Source organism: Sminthopsis crassicaudata, chromosome 2 (genome assembly GCF_048593235.1).
Source record: "Sminthopsis crassicaudata isolate SCR6 chromosome 2, ASM4859323v1, whole genome shotgun sequence".
Classification (NCBI taxonomy): Eukaryota; Metazoa; Chordata; class Mammalia; order Dasyuromorphia; family Dasyuridae; genus Sminthopsis; species Sminthopsis crassicaudata.
In genome coordinates, this window is record NC_133618.1 from 306,098,131 (window position 1) to 306,118,249 (window position 20,119).

Sequence of the window (20,119 nt, forward strand, 5' to 3'; positions counted from 1 at the left end):
CCTTGAGAAGGTCCTCTATAATACTCCATTTGCTTTCTTCTGATTCTCTACAGTCTGGCTTCTGACACTCAACTGAAATTACTCTTACCAATGATGTGTTAATTGAAAAAATATAATGACACTTTATCATCTTCATTCCTCTTGACCTCTCCAGATTTTGACATTTTTTGATCACTCTTTTCTTGACACTGTTCTTTCTAGGTTTCCATGACACTATTCTATCCTAGTTCTCCTTTGATTTACAAATTCTTCAGTCTCTAATGATGGATCTTTTTTTCTCTCATCTTCCCCTCTAGTGGTGGATATCTTTAAGAGCCCTATTATCTTTCCTCTCTATTCTATATAATTGGTGACCTCATCAATTTATATGGATTTAATTATCATCTGCTCAAGAGTCTCAGATTAGCTTTAATATCCTATCCTGAAGGTCAGCTTCTGCAACTGAATGTCTTGTAAACATCTTAAACTCAGCATGTCATAAGTCAAAATTATTATCCTCTTTCCATATATCTTCCACTCTTCCAAACTTCTCTATTACCATTGAGGACACCACTAACTGCCCAGTGATCCAGGCTAAAATCCTAGATGGTCATTCTCAGCATCTCCCTTCCCCCATAGTCAATCTGTTACTAAGTCCTATTGATTTTACCTTCAGAATAACTCTCATATAGACTATTTTCTATGTATACTGCAACAAGTCTGGTGCAGGCCCTTATTACCTCACACCTGGATATTAAAATAGGCTGCTGATTGGTCTTGTATTAAGTCTTTTTCCACTCTAATCTATCCTCTCAACTATGACCTAGCTCTTAAATGATAGGTGTAAACCTAACAATTATCAATTCAATAATCTTTAGTGACTTCCTGTCAAATAAAAGATCAAATAAAGCCTTCCTACTTTTCCAGTCTTCTTAAACTTTATATTTTTCTTTCACTGATGTAGTGATGCTGGTTTCCCAGCTACTCCTTACAGCAGATGTTCCACTTTCCAACTGTGGCCATTTTCACTCCTTGTCCCCCGTGCCTGGAATTCTCCTCCTCATCTGCCTTTTGATTTTCCTGTTTTCTTTCAAGTTCCAACTAAAATTCCACCTTCTACAAGAAGCCTTTCCAGATTTCCTTTAATACTAGTGCCTTCTCTTTGTTGGTTATCTTTAATTTATCCTTTTAAATAGCTTGTTTTTACATTTGTATATTTCTTCTTTATAAATTGTCATCTCTTGATGACAAAACAAAGACTGTCTTTTGCTTTCTTTGTATCTCTAGTGCTTAATGAGAGAAATGATTATTTCTCTCTTATATCAATAACCCAATAATATTGAGGGATCCAGGTTTTTTTCCCTTCCTATGTCTTCATTCTCTGCTCAATCAAATCAGCTTCTGAACAACAGGATTGATGATGAGATTAGATTTAACATTCTCCTCCACCTAGTTTGAGACCTCACCCAGCTAGGGAAGCTTAGTTCTGCTTAAAGAGTTAAAAGAATCTAATCTAGGTAAATTCTAGTTCATTGTGTTCTATTCAAGTAAGCTTTTTTTTGTCTAGCTTGCTAGAAACTGGGAGTAGTCTGAGTTAAGAGAAGTCTAAGACTGATATAATCCAAGTCATGTCCCTCCTAGCCTCTCCTTAGAATAGGGCCATTTCTTATCATAATATTCTTTCTCTCATTAATTGCTAACCAATCAGAGTTGATTGTCCCTTCTTGGGAACATACATTCGGCCAAGAACATATAAGCATTGAGAAGCCTCATGATTCATTAGTTTGTGAGAGAAAGCCAAATGACCATCTTTGTATTAATTATTTGCTGCCATAATTAATAAAGTGATTAATTATCCAGAAATTATGTCTCTCAAACGGTTTACATGACATTAGTATATACTAAGTATTTAATAAATACTTGTTGACTGATTAACTGGAGGAAAGAAATTAGTTACTATTGGTTTGTCTGTGTTGTCTTCCAAAAGAGACATAGGAAAGGAAGACAAGCTAAGAAAGGAAAAAAACAAAACAAAAAATCTTTTGCACATTCCTAAACAACAAGTAGGAGCTCTGTGTTCAAAAAATGGTATGTTACAAAGTTGTTTTGAAAGGAATGAGTGAACTGCTGCTCAGGGTTCAAATTCTATATGTCCATAAAGATTGTTGTGAGTAAAATGTTTTGCTGAAAAAAGATAATGTTTTAAAATGGGATGGTGCAACTAGCATAAAGAATGGTAGCAATCTTGAACCAGTGTAAGATAAGAGATGAGAAAGTAAAAATTAAAACCAAGAAATCATTTGGTTAATACCAAAAATAATTGATGGATATCAAAACAAAGATTTTAAAAGCTAGAATAAATCAAATTAATTTTTTAAAAGAGCTGCCATATGGAATATTTTGCACAAGTAGTTTATTAAATATATAATTTTCAGTAAAAAGGAACACTATGTGTCCAAGATAGGTTTAAAAATTGGTTTTTTCTGTTTCAATATTCACAGTCTAAAAATTGTACCTGAATGTATTTTATTTTATTTTATTTTTATTAATTTTATAATTATAACATTTTTAGACAGTACATATGCATTGGTAATTTTTTACAACATTATCCCTTGTACTCCCTTCTGTTCCGAATTTTTCCCCTCCTTCCCTCCACCCCCTGCAGGCATTCCCATATATATTAAATATGTTATAGTATATCTTAGGTACAATATATATGTGCAGAACCGAATTTTTTTTTTTTTGTTGTTGTTGTTGCAAAGGAAGAATTGGATTTGGAAGGTAAAAATAATCTGGGGAGAAAAACAAAAAATGCTAACAGTTTACACTCATTTCCCAGTGTTCCTTTTCTGGGTGTAGCTGACTGAATGTATTTGTTACAAAAGAATTCAAATCAATTAATACTTGACTAAGTTCAAGAAAATATGGATTTTAATAAAACAATAAAAACTCTGTCATAAACATACCATTGTGCTCAACTCTTCAAAAAGAAAAACATCCCTTCCACATCAAGACTTTCCCCACTGGGGCAGCTAGGTGGCACAGCCTTGAATCCAGGAGGACCCGAGTTTAAATATGATCTCAGACACTTAACACTTCCTAGCTGTGTGACCCTGGGCAAGTCACTTAACCCCAGCGCCAGGAAAAAAAAAAAAAAAAAAGACTTTCCCCACTGTGGTTTTGATATATTCGGGTTTGGCAAAAAAAAAAAAAAAAAAAAAAAATAGGAATTTGAGGGGGGGGTGTGTAGACCAATAGTAGATGACAAAAAGTTTGGAAACTCAGAAATGCATAAAAATATTTTTATTGTTACGTAGTGTTACGTAATATACATATATTTTACCAATACCATAATAATTCAGAGTTCTTTTCTGGTATGAAGGGAAGGCCAGCAAATTTCACTTAGATTTTCCAAATTGTGGGACACGATATCCCTAAACTCCATGATGTAGAAATGATAACCATATTCTGAAATTTCTTTTCTCTATTCTTTCTAACCTGATGCCTACCCCACTTTAACAGAACAGCCTTGATTCTAAATAAATTATCTTAGTGAAATTCTGTGTTTTAATTGCCTTTTTCCCTTTTGTGACCTTTGTAAAGACCAATATATTGTAGTCCTTAAGAATTGAAATAGCAAAACTAAAACAGTTGGCTTAATATTGAAAAATTTTGAGGATAGTGTTTTTAGAGAAGGACTTGGGTAAAAGACATGACAGTTTGAAACAGCAAAATATTAGAACTAGATGGCCAAGATTTTAAGGAGAAAAGATTGTGCAAGTTTTGTCTTTGTTGTTTTTGAAAAGGGATATAGAATTGAAGGAGGACAGGGAAAGAGAAAGGAGTAAAAACTGTTTGCATGCTCCTATGAGTCAACTATGACCTCTCTCTGTTCAAGGAAAGTTTTGTTGGGAAATTGTTTTACAAGGGATGAGTGATCTTTTGCTTAGGCCATCTACCTACCTTTATGGGATTTTTTTTTTTTTTTAAAGGAACAAAACCAAAAGAATTTATCATCTTGAGAACAATAATTTTGTGGGATAACAGATTCAATAGCATATTCATCTACAAAATGGTGAAGGATCTTTCAGAAGAGAGACAAATAAAATAAATGAAAAGAAAATGATGAAAATTTAAATTAAGCAGCTGTTTGATCTTGTCAAGAAGAGAGATTAACAATTAAGGATGTCTTTGGTTTAGAATAATTGCTTTTTTGAAAAACATTTTAGAAAAGAATAATGGAAAATTGGCATTATCACTTTGAAAAAGAATAAAAAGCAATTGAGAAGAAAATAAATCTGCAGGGTTTGGTAAGAGATCCTTCTATCAAATCATCCTGAGTGCTTTTGTATGGGAAATTAGGAGGTTAACAAACAAGTAAAATGGAATAGATAAACCAGCATCCATAAAGATTTATTCTTATAAATATTGATAGCAGAATAGCCACATTTAGACTCTACCACCTCAGTTCTCTATTAATCAACAGGCATATGTTAAGTGACTGTTCTATGCAATGTACTGGGTTGCTAAATTATGTGAGGTCTAGCAATGATATTTAAAAAGGTAAAGTGGCTATACATGATCGAGTATATGCAAAGTATATGCAAGTATATGCAAAGAAAGATCATACTAGAGGTAGCATAATTTTAAAGGCACTCAAGGATTATTATTCCAAAATATATCAGAGATGGGACAGCTAGGTGGCGAAGTGATAGAGCATCAGCCCTGAAGTCAGGAGGACCTGAGTTCAAATGTGGCCTCAGACATTTAACACTTCCTGCTGTGTGACCCTGGGCAAGTCATTTAACCCCAATTTTCTCTCTCTCTCTCTCTCTCTCTCTCTCTCTCTCTCTCTCTCTCTCTCTCTCTCTTCTCTCTCTCTCTCTCTCTCTCTCTCTCTCTCTTTCTCTCTCTCTTTCTCTCTCTCTCTCTCTTTCTCTCTCTCTCTCTCTTTCTCTCTCTCTCTTTATATATATATATATATAATGAATTCAAAAGAATGGAAAAGTTAAGGGACAATATTTTAACCAAACAAAAGAAATGGAGATATGATTAATAAGTATAGATTTTTCTATTCTTTTATTTTCATAAAATCTTTAAGAGGAAAGTATGATTGTGTCAGGGTTACCAAGGGTGAAAGCAAGTTTATTTTTTATAACAGAGCTGGAAGCTATAGAGAAAAAAAGCTTCTATTATATGTATTACTTTTTTTCCCTAGAAATTGATATATAGGACAAAATATTATCTTAATTTTTTTCTCCCTGAGGCAATTGGGGTTAAGTGATTTGCCCAGAATCACACAGTTAGAAAGTGTTAAGTGTGTCTGAGAACAGATTTGAACTCAGGTCCTACTGACTGCAGGGCTGGTACTTTATCCATTGCATCATCTAGCTGTCCCAGCAAAATATTTTCTTAAAAGCTTTCCTTAAGAAGAAATTTGTGGCCAAAGCAAAACCAGAATACATTATGCAATGAAAAATGGATAATTTTGATTATATTAATTTAAAGAGTTTTGTACAAACAAAACCAATGAAGACAAGTTTAGAAGGGAAGCAGTAAATTGGGAGAAAATGTTTACATCTAATAATTCTGATAAAGGCCTCATTTCTAAAATATATAGAGAGTTAACTCAAATTTATAAGAATACAAGCCATTGATAAATAAATGATCAAAGGATACAGACAATTTTCAAATGAAGAAATTAAAACCATTTCTAGTCATATGAAAAAATGCTCTAAATCACTATTGATCAGAGAAATGCAAATCAAGACAACTCTGAGGCACTATTACATACCTCTCAGATTAGCTAAAATAATGGGAAAAGAAAATGATAAATGTTGGAGGAGATGTGTGAAAATTGGGATCGTGATACATTGCTAGTGGAGTTGTGAGCTGGTCCAACCATTCTGGAGAGCAGTATGAAACTAGACTCAAAGAGCTATCAAACTCTGCATACCAAAGAGATCCTAAAGGAGGGAAAGGGACCTATATGTGCAAAAATTTTTGTGGCAGCCCTCTTTGTGGTGGCAAGGAAGTGGAAACTGAGTGGATGCCCATTGGATGGGGAATGGCTGAATAAATTATGGTATATGAATGTTTTGGAATATTATTGTTCTGTAAGAAACGACCAGCAGGATGATTTCAGAGAAGCCTGGAGAGACTTACATGAACTGATGCAAAATGAAAGGAGCAGAACTAAGAGAATATTATACACAAAACCAAGAAAATTATATGATGATTACTTCTGAGGGATGTGGCTCTTTTTTTCCCTAAGACAACTGGGGCTTAGTGCCCAGGGTTTCACAGCTAGACATGGCTTTTTTCAACCATGAGGTGATTCAAAGCTAGTTCCAATAGTCTTGTGATGAAGAGAGCCATCTGCACCCAGAGAGAAGACTGTGGGAACTGAGTGTGGATCTCTGTACCCAGAGATAATTTCAATGAGAAAAATGGTCTAAATCATATATACTTTGAGTGACTCTAAACAATTTATTGAATATCTGTATTCTCCCTAGTAATGTCACATAACCACAAATTATGAAGCAGTCTAATCACAGACAAATCAAAATTGCAAATGACTCAAAGGGCAATGGAAAAGATATGTGGTAAGTATATTCAGGCCTGGCCAATTAATAATGATGATTTATGCAAGAAGAAAGGTGATGTATTAGTTTGACAAGGCAGCGATACACAATAAATAGACAATTTGATTATTGATTCCCTTGAAACACCAGAAGAATCAAAGGAAGATTTCTAGCATGTTAAGTGAATCCATTCTAGACATTTTGAGATTCTAGATATTTACAGTCATTCTAGGCAATTTGCAGAAGGATATAGACAAAAACTCCACAGTAGAAAAGTATGGAGAGTTTCCAGTATAAATTGTAGAGAAAGAAGTATTTATGGATATATTAAAGAATTCAGTTTGTAACAAATGGACATAAAACATTTGTGGAAATTTTATTTTGATCATGAGAAAGAATTATAAACATGAAAATACTCATGTTAAAACTATAAGAATAATATGAGAACATATGTGTTTTTGAAGATTAAATTATACTCTACAAGATTATACTCTACAAGTATGAGATAATACAGATACCTCTATAATGTGACATCTGCATTTTCTGGAAACAGTGCCCTATGCAAAACTGAACAATAAAAACCATAGCACTTATGGGGAAATGGATGTGGGGCACAACGTTCAAAAACAACATCAAAAAAAGATAGAAACCTAATGAAAAATGGTAGTACAGTTTTATAATTGTTAACTGATTAAAAAGTACATAAAGAATACAATTAACAGTCATTGTGTCCATGGTCTTGCTCTTCTAGCTTGGTCAAGCTAGTTGAACAGCCTCAACTCCAGGTCTCCAGAAAAGGCTTGGGAGTGGGGGTAAGAAGAGTCCAAACCAGCCCTTCTGTCACAGCTGCTACTGAACCAAAAGATAGACAATAAATATAGCATTTTTCCTTGACAAAGAAATGTTTGCTTGAGGAAGTGGGTGTTGGAAGGGCAGTTTCTGACTTATTGTGAAGCAATTCAATTTTCTATAATCTTGCTTGTTCTCTCAGAAAAAACTGAACAGAAGCCAACTTGAAATCTGTATTTTGCTTACATTGTTTATTTATATATCAATCATGTTTGAATTAATTCACTTTTTCTAAAATATTGGCTATAATAGGATTGACTATTATTAATGATAAAAAAAAAAAAGTGACACTTCATACTCAGGAATTAATTAGTCCATCTCATTTAGAGTCCTATTATTTACAGTATGACTTTAGCTTGATATCCCACATGGAATGAACCAATTGTTATAACTCTTAAAAATGGAGAGAACTTTTAGAAATCATTTAGATCATTGTTTCTCATCTTATAGATGAGGAAACTGAGTTCTAGAAAGAAGAATTTACTTGCTTGAGAATTGTAAGCGTGATTGCTAATCCATTTACTGTCAGTGACTTGAAAAATCATGGAGATTGAAAAAGTGCCACAATACTGGAGACAGACAAATGTCCCCAATCTCAAAAGAAGGCAAAAGGGAAAATGCAAAATAGAGGTCAATGAGCCTGTCAATTCAAGCAAAATTTCAGAATCTGTTATTAAAAGTATAGAATGAGAGCATTTTGAAAAGGTAAGAGCTTAGAGCCAGCAAGAGTTCAAAAGAACATGACATGCCAGACTAATCAGATTTCCTTTTCTGAATAATGCTACTATTCTAAAAATTTAGGAAAATGTCACAGATGCAGTATGCCTTAATTTTAGCAAGGTATTTGATTATATATTTTACAGTATCCTTATACACAAGAAGGAGGCTAGATTTATCATATATTGTAATGAAATTGTTCATTTCCCTCTCTTCTCTTCTCCCTCCCCCCCCACTTTTAAAAATCTTTCCTTCAGGACCCCAAGAACCTCATCATTTGATCTTGATTAAATTAACTTTGGTATTTAGAGCCCAGTAATCCTCTACCCTTCTGATTATAGGGCAGAGCAATAAGTTTCTCTCAAAATCTTCTTTTAAGGAGCGCGCCCTAGCCAACTATCTCTTCATTTCTTACATGGCTCTTGTGCCAGGTATCTTCCCTCTTCCCCTTCCTTCTTTCAGCTTCTTATTGTATGTTGTCATTTCCCATTACATTATAAGCTACTTGAGGGCTAGAGACATCATCTTAATTCTGTTTGTAGTCTCAGCATTTTGTATTCCCACTTACCACAGAGACTGAGACATAGTATGTGCTTAATAAATACCTGATTGAAAAATTATTGGTGACTAGATGTCAGTATGAAGGGAGGGTTCTATTTGCATCATTGACATGTTCTTTGTCTCATGCTTTTCAAATTTCTATCAATTACTAGAAGGAAACAGAACACTTAAGATTTTTCTTTTTAGTAAAGAGAGATATGAGGAACAGAAAATAAATGTCTGTTAATAAAAACAACAAAATTTAATTTAAAAATTTACAAATGGTACAAAATTAGAAGGGATAGTTAGCATTGGGAACAACAAGGTCAGGATCAAAAAACTATGAACAGGATGGAATTGAATGAGGTAATTTAAGAGACATAAATTTTAAAATTCTGTAGTTGGGTCCAAAACAAATCAACTGTATAAATACAGACTGGGGGAAAATTACTAAATGATAATTTGTCTGAAAAAGATTTAAAGACTTTAGTCGACTGAAAACATACTATAAATAAAAAATGTGATGTATTAACTAGAAAAGCTAAGTAATCTATTAATAGAGTTGTAGGCAGTTATAAGGTTATAGTTATAACATATAAAGTGAAGGTGATAGTCCTTCTGTATTCTGCTTTGGTCTGACCACAACTGGAATGTGATGTTCAGTTTTGGATGCTATATTTTAGACAAACTGGAGTATATGCAAAGGAAAGGGATTAGGATGGAGAGAGACATAGGATTGATGCCATATAAGGATCACTTGATGGAATGGGAATGGAGTTCATGTTGGAGAAAAAAAAAGAGACATTGAGGAAATAACTATCTTTCTATTTAAAAGGCTGCCTTGAAGAAGAAAATTTTAATTTGTTCTGGTTGGATTCATAACACAGAACTAGGAACTGAGGAATGAAAGCAATGGAATTTTACAGAAACTTCCTAATATTGGAAGTTGTCAAAAAGTGGAATGAGTTAACTTGGGAGCTGGACATTTTCAGATGAAGATTGTTCAACCATTTGTCAAGAATGTTCTAAGAGAGGGGTTCTGTTTTGGTTAGAATTGGATTAGATCTTTTTCTGTCCCTTCAAACTCCAGTGTTGTAAGAGTATGATTTCTCTATCTCCCTACATTCATGATTGTATTCTTTCTTCTACACTATACTGAAAGGCTAGAAAAGGTGTGCCTGCATTTGAATCTTGGTCTATAGCCAAATAGCCAAAGGTTCTTAACTGGGGATGCATGAATTTAGTTTTTTAAAATAATATTTTGATAACTATTTCATTATAATTGGTTTCCATTATAATCCTTTATATTTTACTTTGTGCATTTTTAAAACATTATTATGAAAATGTGTCTGGAGGTTTCATTAGACTACCAAAAATATCTAAAACATTAGAAAAAAATTACCCCTATCTTAATTTAGTGTCCTAAACCAACTCAACTTACCTATCAGAACTTTAATCCAGTACAGAGGAATTATCTACTTACAGAACAAGCTTAAATGGAGATCAACTTCCTTTCTCAGTCAAAAAAGTAATTTCTGGTTCAGCCACAAATTGTAAGAGCTGCCTTTCTATCCTCTTTATAACTCCCTTAAATCCTTTTCTCCATACCCATACCTATAGCATAGAGGGATGGAAGATGGATAGAGTCATACAATCTTTTTTTTACATTTCTTTTTTTGTTGAGGCAACTGGGGTTAAGTGACTTGCCCAGGGTCACACAGATAGGCAGGGTTAAGAATTTGAGGTCAGATTTGATTTCAGGTCCTCCCGACTTCAGGGCTGGTGCTCTATCCACTGCCACACCTAGCTGCCCCCTTTTTTACATTTCAATCACAATTATGGAGCATAAAAGAATTATGGAGATAAAAGAAATAGAAAACACGGTCCTTGTTATCTAAGTGCATTTTAAAGAAGATTGGACTTGAAGTTCTAAGATTTCTTGAACCAATTAGATTAATACTGGCCATTGGCCCATGCATTATAACCTTTCTGAACCTTGCTTCATGTGTAAAATGAGAATGTTGGAATGGATAATCTCTGAGATCCCTTCCAGTTATAATAACAGCAACAATAATAATGAGGATGATTATAATTATTGTTATGTATTTGTCATCATCATTACTGTTATTATTATCATATTATTTTAAAAGTTTGCAAAGCACTTCTTTATATACATTCTCATATTTCATCCTGAAAACAATCTTCTGGGGTAGGTTCTATTTTTATCTCCATTTTACTAATGAGAAAACTCAGGCTGAAAGAGATTCAATGACTTATCAGGATAACATAATAGCTATCTGAGGCCGGATCCAGACTTGGGTCTTCCTGACTCAGGTAGTGCTCTATATATTGTGCTATCTCCTTGCATTTAACATTACTTAATTCTAAACCAGGAAAACTCTGAAGAAAGCACCTGCTTGGTCACGCATGCTATCTTTTATTAATCCTTTCCCATTACTTCTTTATCTTTTTATTCTGAAAAAAAAGAAAAGAAAACTTTGTACCAGAACTTTTTAATATGTTACTTTTCAATTTTTCATAGAATTTTTTAAAAAAATAGAAATTCAGATTGAATGTGACTGTTCACTGTCTAAGGGGCAGGATTACTGCAAATCAGCAGACTAATTTGGCATAGTTTGTTGATTTAATCAAATATCAGAGTCTACAGTTCCTTTTTCCTTCCAAATATCCATCCTAAACCTCAGGAAGAGCCAAGAACAAGCCTCTCGAGAAATCTACTTGCCCAATGAAATCAGCTTTATGGCAGGAACATAAATCCATCAAGCCGCATGGTAAATTATAATTCTGGAAGAAATGGAATTGGGGAAAGAATAAAGGAGACTATATAGGAAAAGAGCAGAAAGAAGAGCTAGAGTACTAGAAATCATTAGCAAGGAATACAACATTTAAGAAAAATGTTCTCCAGTAATATTGTTCCTCTAAATGATTTAAATGACCCTGAATTGTTCCACTTCAATTTGGCTTGGGTTGCTAAGTTGATGGAAGTAATGAAGTTGAACTGAGATTCCAGGCAAGGGTAGGAGTGAACTGACAGTTAAGAGAGACTGTAACTACAGAAAATTTCAGCACAAGACAGACTACACCAGGCCCAGAACTGGGTGGGAGAAACTAGAATAGCACCTGCTCAAACAGTGCAATTAATCTCAAACTTTCATAAACACTAGATAATCTTACAGTATCTTAAGGGGAAAAAAAACAAATGTAAAAATGACTTTGGTCATTGTTTTTAAAAAGAAACCAGCCAAAAGACCATTAGTTACAAAATGAACACGAAGTCATTAACCAGGCACTGTATTTTTCAAACTTACATACTTTGTTTTCTTTTTAAAGCATTCTTCAGAATAATGGAAAGGTCAGTCTGACTTTCAGTATTCAATACATGTAGAGCTCAGTTTAATTCAATAAACATCTATTAAGCAAGGCATAATAACCTGTTTTATTTAAATGTGATTTAAATTTGTACCATTTAAACTAGAAGGATACTCAGATGTATTTTAAGGATTTTTGACATTAACTCTGCACTTTACAATTAAGAATGTTAAGAACCAAAGAAATTCAATGATTTGATCACAATCACACAGATAATAAATGGAATAGATCAGAAATGACCCCAGATTTTCTGACTCCAAATATAGGGATTTTCCCACTACATCATGAACACCCATTTATTTTTACCCATTACGTAGAATATCTTGTGATAGATGCTAAAAACAAAACAAAACAAAACAAAACCCAACAACAAACTACCTAATTTTAACTCATTGAAAAGAATTATTATGAAGTGGACTGACTACAAGTCAAAAAAACTGGATTTGAGGGCTTATTAGTTAACTGTGATTTGGGGCATTATTTTGCCTGTTTGAAGTTGTCTCCTCATATAATCAATTAAAGATAATAATAATCATATTTGCATTTCTTATGCTACAGAATTAAGATAAAAATGAATAAAGAATTCTGCATTTGGGCACCATATAAATATTAGTCATTCATTCTTTAATATAATTTTCCAAGTGATGACATGTGTGTATACATACATATATATTTATATTTATAGACATAGCTCTAGTAAAAAAAATGAGAATTTTTGTTGTGATACTCTAAAGTTTTGAGTCTTGAATCTAAAATAATATAACAAAATTACCATGTACCATAATGTAATGGAATATAGTATATAATATGATGTAACAATAAATGATATGTTATATATATATGTTATGTAAAATGTAAGATAATATAGAATATAATACATTATGGTAATATGTAGATAGAATAGAATAGAATAGTAGAGAGAGCAGTATGGCATAGTGGACAGATAGCTGACACTCAAGTCAGGTAGACTTGTATTAGGCATATTTTGGTATAATCTGTATGATATTTGACAAGTCAATTAACCAAATGTTCCAAGTAACTATTGAAATTGCAGAGAAGGGGTTGGAAAAGGAAATTTACTTTCTTGGGAATTCTGATTACAAATGAAATCACAAATCTACTCCCTATCCATATATGTATGTATACATATGTCATGTATGCATATATATGTAGGTGTGTTTGTTAAAGGTTTGCATGTTAAAGACTTAATCCATCACAGGCTTAGTATAAATTATAATTTTTCATTAAATTATGCCATTTTACTCCATAGCATTTTTCTTTGGTACATTATACAGATATAATAAACATAACAAGTAATTATAGTAAGCCAATAATGGCTTAAAAATCCTTTAACATGCAAACAATTAATTGCTTAAGCCAATTAAATTTATATTCAAAGTCCTTTTTAGCCTATTAAACCTTTGGTTTTAAAGAGTTACTGATTTTTGGGGCTGGATTTTCCTTCCCAGTAAGATTTTGAAAACTCAAAAACCCCAAGAATTTCATGCATACTGTCTGAATTATCACAGATTTTGAATTAGTAGGGTTTTACTGTACTTTGATAATCACCACTGCATGTTTGTTTTAGCACCAAGACTCCAAAAACATTATGTAACAGGAGAACATAAAATAATCATATAACCAAAGAAGGTATTTATATCCCAGCATGTCTTGTACTTTAGCAATTATATAAACATAACCGATGTCAATTCAGGGAAGTTTACAAATCTCTGGGTCTGGAGAAGATTCAAGAAAATACTTGCATTTGCAGAACACATCATGAAAGAAATTGCGTTTTAAAGTTCTGTAAATCTAGCATATTCACATTTTTACATTTTACATTACTGGAGCTGTTTGATATTCATTGTCAATCAATCAATATTAAATGTCTACTATGTACTAGGCCTCTGTTGAACCCAGTTCTCATTTTTAAGACATTGAACTTATTATTATCCCAAATAACTACAACACTTCTATATTATATGATATGATTTATTAGCTTCACCAAAGGCCTTAAAAATTATAAATCTTCTATTTATTTGTACCTTTAAAAAGTCCATTCTAAGGCTGCTCCTGAGAACAACACCTTTCATTTCATTATTATACATATATAATTAAATCTTTATGGCATTGGGTCTTTCATAATTTCATAACTTTGACCAACATTATAGGTTTATGATGCTCACTATAATTTGAGACATTTTCCTTGTTAATTATTTGAGGATGTGACTTGTTTCCAAATAGTATATTTTGTTATACTTACATATGAGTCATCTTACTCAAATTGTAAAATGAATGGGCCTCCAGTCTTTGTAGAGTTACATCTATGGATAAGTAGCTAAACACCACAGAAATATAAGACAAAAAAGGGGAATTAATAGTTATGAAGTAAAAACATATCATTAATTTATGACAACCTATGAGCCAAAAACCTCAGATATTATAGCATGACAACTTTAATATGTATATGTACATTTATAAAGTGAGCATACACACACTTTGTAAGTAATATCATGACCTCTTATGACAAGATCATATTCACAGAGTACTCTGCTCTAAAACATTCATCATCTCTCAGTGGGGCCATAGAGGTGGAAATGGGTATGGGGAAGAGAGAGACAGTCTTTTTATTTGTATATACATCACATTCTTTTTTTTTTTGCTGAGCAATTGGGGTTAAGTGACTTGCCCAGGGTCACACAGCTAGAAAGTGTTAAATGTCTAAGGTCGGATTTGAACTTAGGTCCTACCAACTTCAGGGCTGGCAATCTATCCACTGCACCACCTAGCTGCCCCTATCACATTCTTTAAAAATATATATTTTCAATTCAAGGAACAAAACAAATATTTCCCTAACAGTTAAAAAAAAAAAAAAAGATTGCACGTGAAATTGCAAATATGCTATATAAGTTCTAGTGGTCCTTTAAGTGCAGGCAAGGGTACTTAATGAACTAACAGCTCTTGTTACAAATCTATAGTTATCTCTTCTTGATTGAGAATCATTGATTTGAAGTTGCCTTAGAGAACACACCATCTAACCCTTCACTTTGTAGATAAGGAAACTGAAGCATAGAAAAAGTGACTTCCTGAGGGACTTAAGCAAGGAATCTATTCTATGTAGATTCTCTTTAAAAATTTCAATTTTTTAGCATCAAGGAACAAGTATCCAAATCATTTTATTAATAAAATGATGATTTAAAAAGTTTTCTCAAATTCCCTTTTGCAGTGGAAATGGTTGGTTGTTGATTGTTCCTTCATTCTAGAAGAGACCCAAAATGACATACTATGTTAGAATCAAGTTATCATGTGTCCGACTGTGATTGTTCACACCAATACAAGCTTGGAGTGCTCTGCCATAGATTGGACTCAAATGAACATTTGGGGTGGATTCTCTAATTTTGCTTATCTTATATTTCTTTTGAACTACTTCAATTCTGTTTTGTTTATAAAGGACAGAACCTTCTTTGATGAGGGCACTCCATGTTGGGTAATCTGTGCTAGCGTCTTCCGTGTCATAAATCAATTTTAAAGTTTTTACAGATGCAACAATTTGGGTGATTGTTTTCTAATTGGAGATACTTCTATGACATTTCAGAAATGTGATCATTAAAAAATGGTATTGTAGCTTCAATTTCACCTGCTTATAGAGGAATTACATAGATAAAATCTTTAAAGTGGATTGCTACTTGAGTGTTTTTGAATTATTTTCACAGTGCTTATGATTGATTCCACTAATGGTGCCCTTATTTCCTTTTTGAATTGTCTATGTTTTAAAGGATCATCCTTTGATTGACCAGATCTTGTGACCTAGAACCTTTTGTAGATGGGATGACATCATTAGATGCTTTAGAATGAAACCCCATGTGGGGAGTCAGAGGAAATACACTGTGAAGAAAGGAAAGGCATTAAAACAAAGTAATTTCATTGTGTAGGGATAGAGTTAAGTTTGTGGGTTGTTTGGATTTTGTTTTCTTTTTAAATTGCAGCCATCATTTAATCAGAATAGGGAACTCCCAGTGAAGAAAATCTCTTTGCTAACTTTGTCAGGGGTCATATAGCCCATATGTCAGGGACAGGACTTTGATCTAGCTACTTCTTATATACTGTGTCATTCATATGTATATCTAACTATTTACATGTTGTCTTCCCAATTAGAATGTAAACTCTTAGAGGGCAGGAATCTTGTTTTTGCCTTTCTTTGTATTTTCAGCACTTAGTACAGAGTTTGGTACATAGTAAAGGCACGATAAATGCTTTTTCATTGATTGAATGAAAGCTCCTACAGGAGCTTTGCAGTTGATCTGGTAAAGAGAACATGGGACTACATATATCTCTAGCATAGTTAGCATTCAAAATCAGGAAAGTGATAGAAATGCTGATATTAATCCCTCTAGAAAAGAAAAAATAGTTCTCTTTTTATCATTCAAATTTTTTTTCCCCTAAGGTATTGTGAGAGATGGTGTTGCATAGTAGATAGTCAGGAAGACTTAGGTTAAACTTGGCTCTAAAGCATCCTAAGTAAATGACTCTGAGCAAATCACTTCACTTCCTAGTCCCCTTTACCCACCCTCATCCCCTACCTCCCAAAAGTCTTAAAAATTATAGGTTACTGAGCAGGTGCAGATTCCTATTAACAAAGGAAATTTACTCACTGGGAAATTTAGTCTCTTTTTTTTCTTCTGCCCCATCTGGTAATTATGTAAAAGTGCTTTAAACAAATGATTTCAGATCAATTCTGAATACCGCATTATAAAATTATTATAACAAGAAAGGAAAAAAGGAAAAATGGGTCCTTCTGCAAGTTAAAGTAAGCAAATGAAGTGAATGAGAGAGCTGCTGCTAAGATTTGGGTTGTGATATTTTCAAAAAATATCCTTGCTTTGAATTTGCAAATTAAAAACACAAACATAATGGAAATCTATTCTTTTGGAATAGATAGCTTTTGCTTGGAAAATTGAATGGATATAACAGGTAGCTATGGTTCAAGGGAGCTAGTACAAAACATACACCAATTTTGTTTACGTGGGTGAATTTGTACCCTTGTCCCCAAAAAACTCAGGAAGATTTCCTGGTGAATCTCATACATCTCATAGAAAGGAAGAAACAAGCATTTAGTAAGCATCTACTGTGTTAGGCACTTTACAAATATTATCATTTGTTCCTCACCACAATTCTGGGAGATGGTGTTATTCTCTTTCAGTTGAAGAAACAGGTAGACAGGGGTTAAGTAAGTTGCTCACAGTCACACAGATAAGTGTCTCTGGATTTGAATTAAGGTCATTCTGATTTGAGGTTTAGTGCTCTATCCATTGAGCTACCAAGATACCTCAAAGGAATGAAATAACATAAAATCATAAACTGAGTTTAAAGGAACTTATCTGGTCTAGCCCCCTTATTTTCATAGAGGAGGAATTTGAAGCCCAAGAAAATTGAGTGGCCTTGGGGTCATGTAGCAGATAACAGAAGATTTAATCCATGTCCTCTGTCTCCAAAGGTAGCACTAGGTCAAAAGATAGGTTCATAAACCTAAAATTCTCATCTGGAGGGTGATTGTCTTTAGATTTCAGTTTCAATCCAACAGGCTTAGAAATTACCAAATAGAGGATGGCTTATTAGAAGTCTCATCAATGTCCCTATTCTGGGGAACCTTCTGTCTTCTCACCAGGATGATATGTTGAATGCAATGACCTCTAGAGGCATGGGCTAAAATAGCTCTCCTGTGATATTTTGTGGTATGATTACAGAGGATTGATGATCAGGAATTTAATGGAGAAAACAAATGCTAGGGTCGGTACAACCAGGCATCAGTCTATTGTCAGGAATTTTACTATAGAGAGATAGGATAGGCTATAGAGCTAAATTGGAGGGCCAGTGGTGTCAAAAATCAAAACAAAATTGTTAAGTCCTACTTAAAAAGGAATTAAAATGTTGAGCATTTATAAACAACATAACATTCCTTTTTTGCTTTCTTACAATATATCCTATGCCTTCTATAGCATCTCTAACTCTAGTGACAAGACAACATAAAGCTTCATTGAAAAGCAAGAGTATCACCAGTGCTGCAGTTAAGAGGACTTGAGTTCAAATCCAGACACAGACACTTAATACTTTCTATGCGACTCTCAACATGTCACTTAACTGTAATTGCCTTGCAAAAAAAACAAGAAAAAAAAAGTAGAAGAAAAATAGGTTGGAGCACAATCAATCATTTCACTACACTTAAAAATAACTAATGAAATCTTTTGCTATGATAGCTTTATCATTTGAGAACAACTCTATTAATGGAGTCAATCAGCCAAAAGCACTAAACTACATCCTTGTCTTGCCTTGTGGATCTCCTATAAAATAGCTAGTCAGTTGAGAAACCAAATTTAAGTGTCTGACAAGCATACACTGTTTCCCCTCCCCATTTTTTTTTTTTTTTTTTGGTATTCCCAGAACTTAGGTAAGTACTTAATAAGTATTTATTTGAATTAAATTGAGAAGAGTAGCTTGGTGCAGATCTTACTTCAGAAAGGTGCCTTAATTGTCTTGCCATTTTTGTTGTTATTATTGAGTTATAACTGATTCTTTATGATTTTATTCGAGGTTTTCTTGGGAGAGATAATGGAATAGTTTGTTATTTCCTGCTCTAGCTCATTTTACAAATGAGAAACTGAGGCATAGGGTTGTGTCTTGTCCAAGATCACACAGCTAATAAATGCCTTAAGACAGATTTGAACCCAGAAAGATGAGTCTTCCTGACTCTCGATATAGCATTCTATCACATTGTGCCACCTAGCTACCCTGATGATTTGCTGTTACATTGACTTTTTTTTTTTTTGCATTTTTTGTACTTCCTCCACAAATTCTTTTTCCGATGTTTCACTGTTAACTGGAGGAGACTCTGGGTTTTCAGACTCTATCATTGGACTTTGTGCACTTGCAAATTCCATCAAGCTGAAAGAACATCAAGTTAGAATCTAATAATGAATACTGTCTTTCATTTGAAGACCAGTGTGGCTAAGTTCAGAGACACTTGTTATCAAGTTGGTCACTGATAGAGGAGATTTTTGGCCAAAGGATGGAGTATGACACATTGGTGAAACGGATGATCAAGCACATCAATAAAATAACAAGCCTTTGAATATTGCATTATCTCACAGAACTTGGCATATTCTTAAAAGTTAGCAAGCTAAAACTTTGCTGTTTTTAAATTGAAATTCTGAGGAGGAATTGATTGAAATATGAGAGTTAAATGAAAGAAATAGAAAATATCTTTAGAAGTTAAGTAAAGGTATGAAAAGCACTGGAATGATTGGAGATGTATAAGTACACAGAAATTGAGGCCATGAGTAACAGGGACCAAACAAGTGTGCTATAGAATTGAGCATGCTTAAAAATTCTGCATTGTAGTAAGAACTGTGCATTTGATTTGAGAGTGAAAATTTAGGAAAACATCATGTTAGCCTTGATTTGTATACTATTTTCAGATGTTTTGCATAAAGTATTTTATTTTATCTCTATAAAGGTAGATTGGACAAATATTTTTTAATCTGTTTCATAGATGAAGAAAGCAAGATACAGAAAGATTGAGGAATTGTTAAAGTCGCTGCTTAGTGACCAGTCTTAATAAACTTGCACTAGAATCAGGTCTTCTGACTCCAAGCTCCGTGTTTTTTCCATGACATATCTCTATTTATTCTACTGGAAAGCCAAGGAAATTTGATTCATTTTAAGGGATATTATAAAAGTCTAAAGACTAAATGAATTTGAATTAATTTTTCATTTTAAAAATTGTTAATTACAACTTTTTTTTCCCTGAGACAATTGGGGTTAAGTGACTTGCCCAGGATCATACAGCTAGAAAGTGTTATGATAATTACAACTTAAAAAAAATACAACTGCCGTACATCTCTAATCAGAATAGGAAAGATGGGAACATAGAGCCAGACAAATATTGTTAGATTCTGACAACTTTAAATCACTAGGAATTTAGTGATTTTATGGGTATGTAACAAATTACTTCTTTGAATATTATGCAACTTTTTAGAAATGGATAATGAAAGTTTGTTCATTTA

The 20,119-nt window shown here is 33.3% G+C and overlaps 1 protein-coding gene across 5 annotated transcripts in view; it reads right to left on the reverse strand.

Annotated features, from left to right (window-relative positions):
* TSHR (thyroid stimulating hormone receptor) overlaps nucleotides 1–20,119 on the reverse strand; it is a 151,465-nt gene that overhangs the window by 47,097 nt on the left and 84,249 nt on the right. For all 5 annotated transcript variants that reach the window (XM_074289834.1, XM_074289832.1, XM_074289830.1 and 2 more), the window contains one exon: nucleotides 14,323–14,397. In XM_074289834.1, the coding sequence (XP_074145935.1) occupies nucleotides 14,323–14,397 (75 nt within the window). The remainder of the gene's footprint in view (nucleotides 1–14,322; nucleotides 14,398–20,119) is intronic.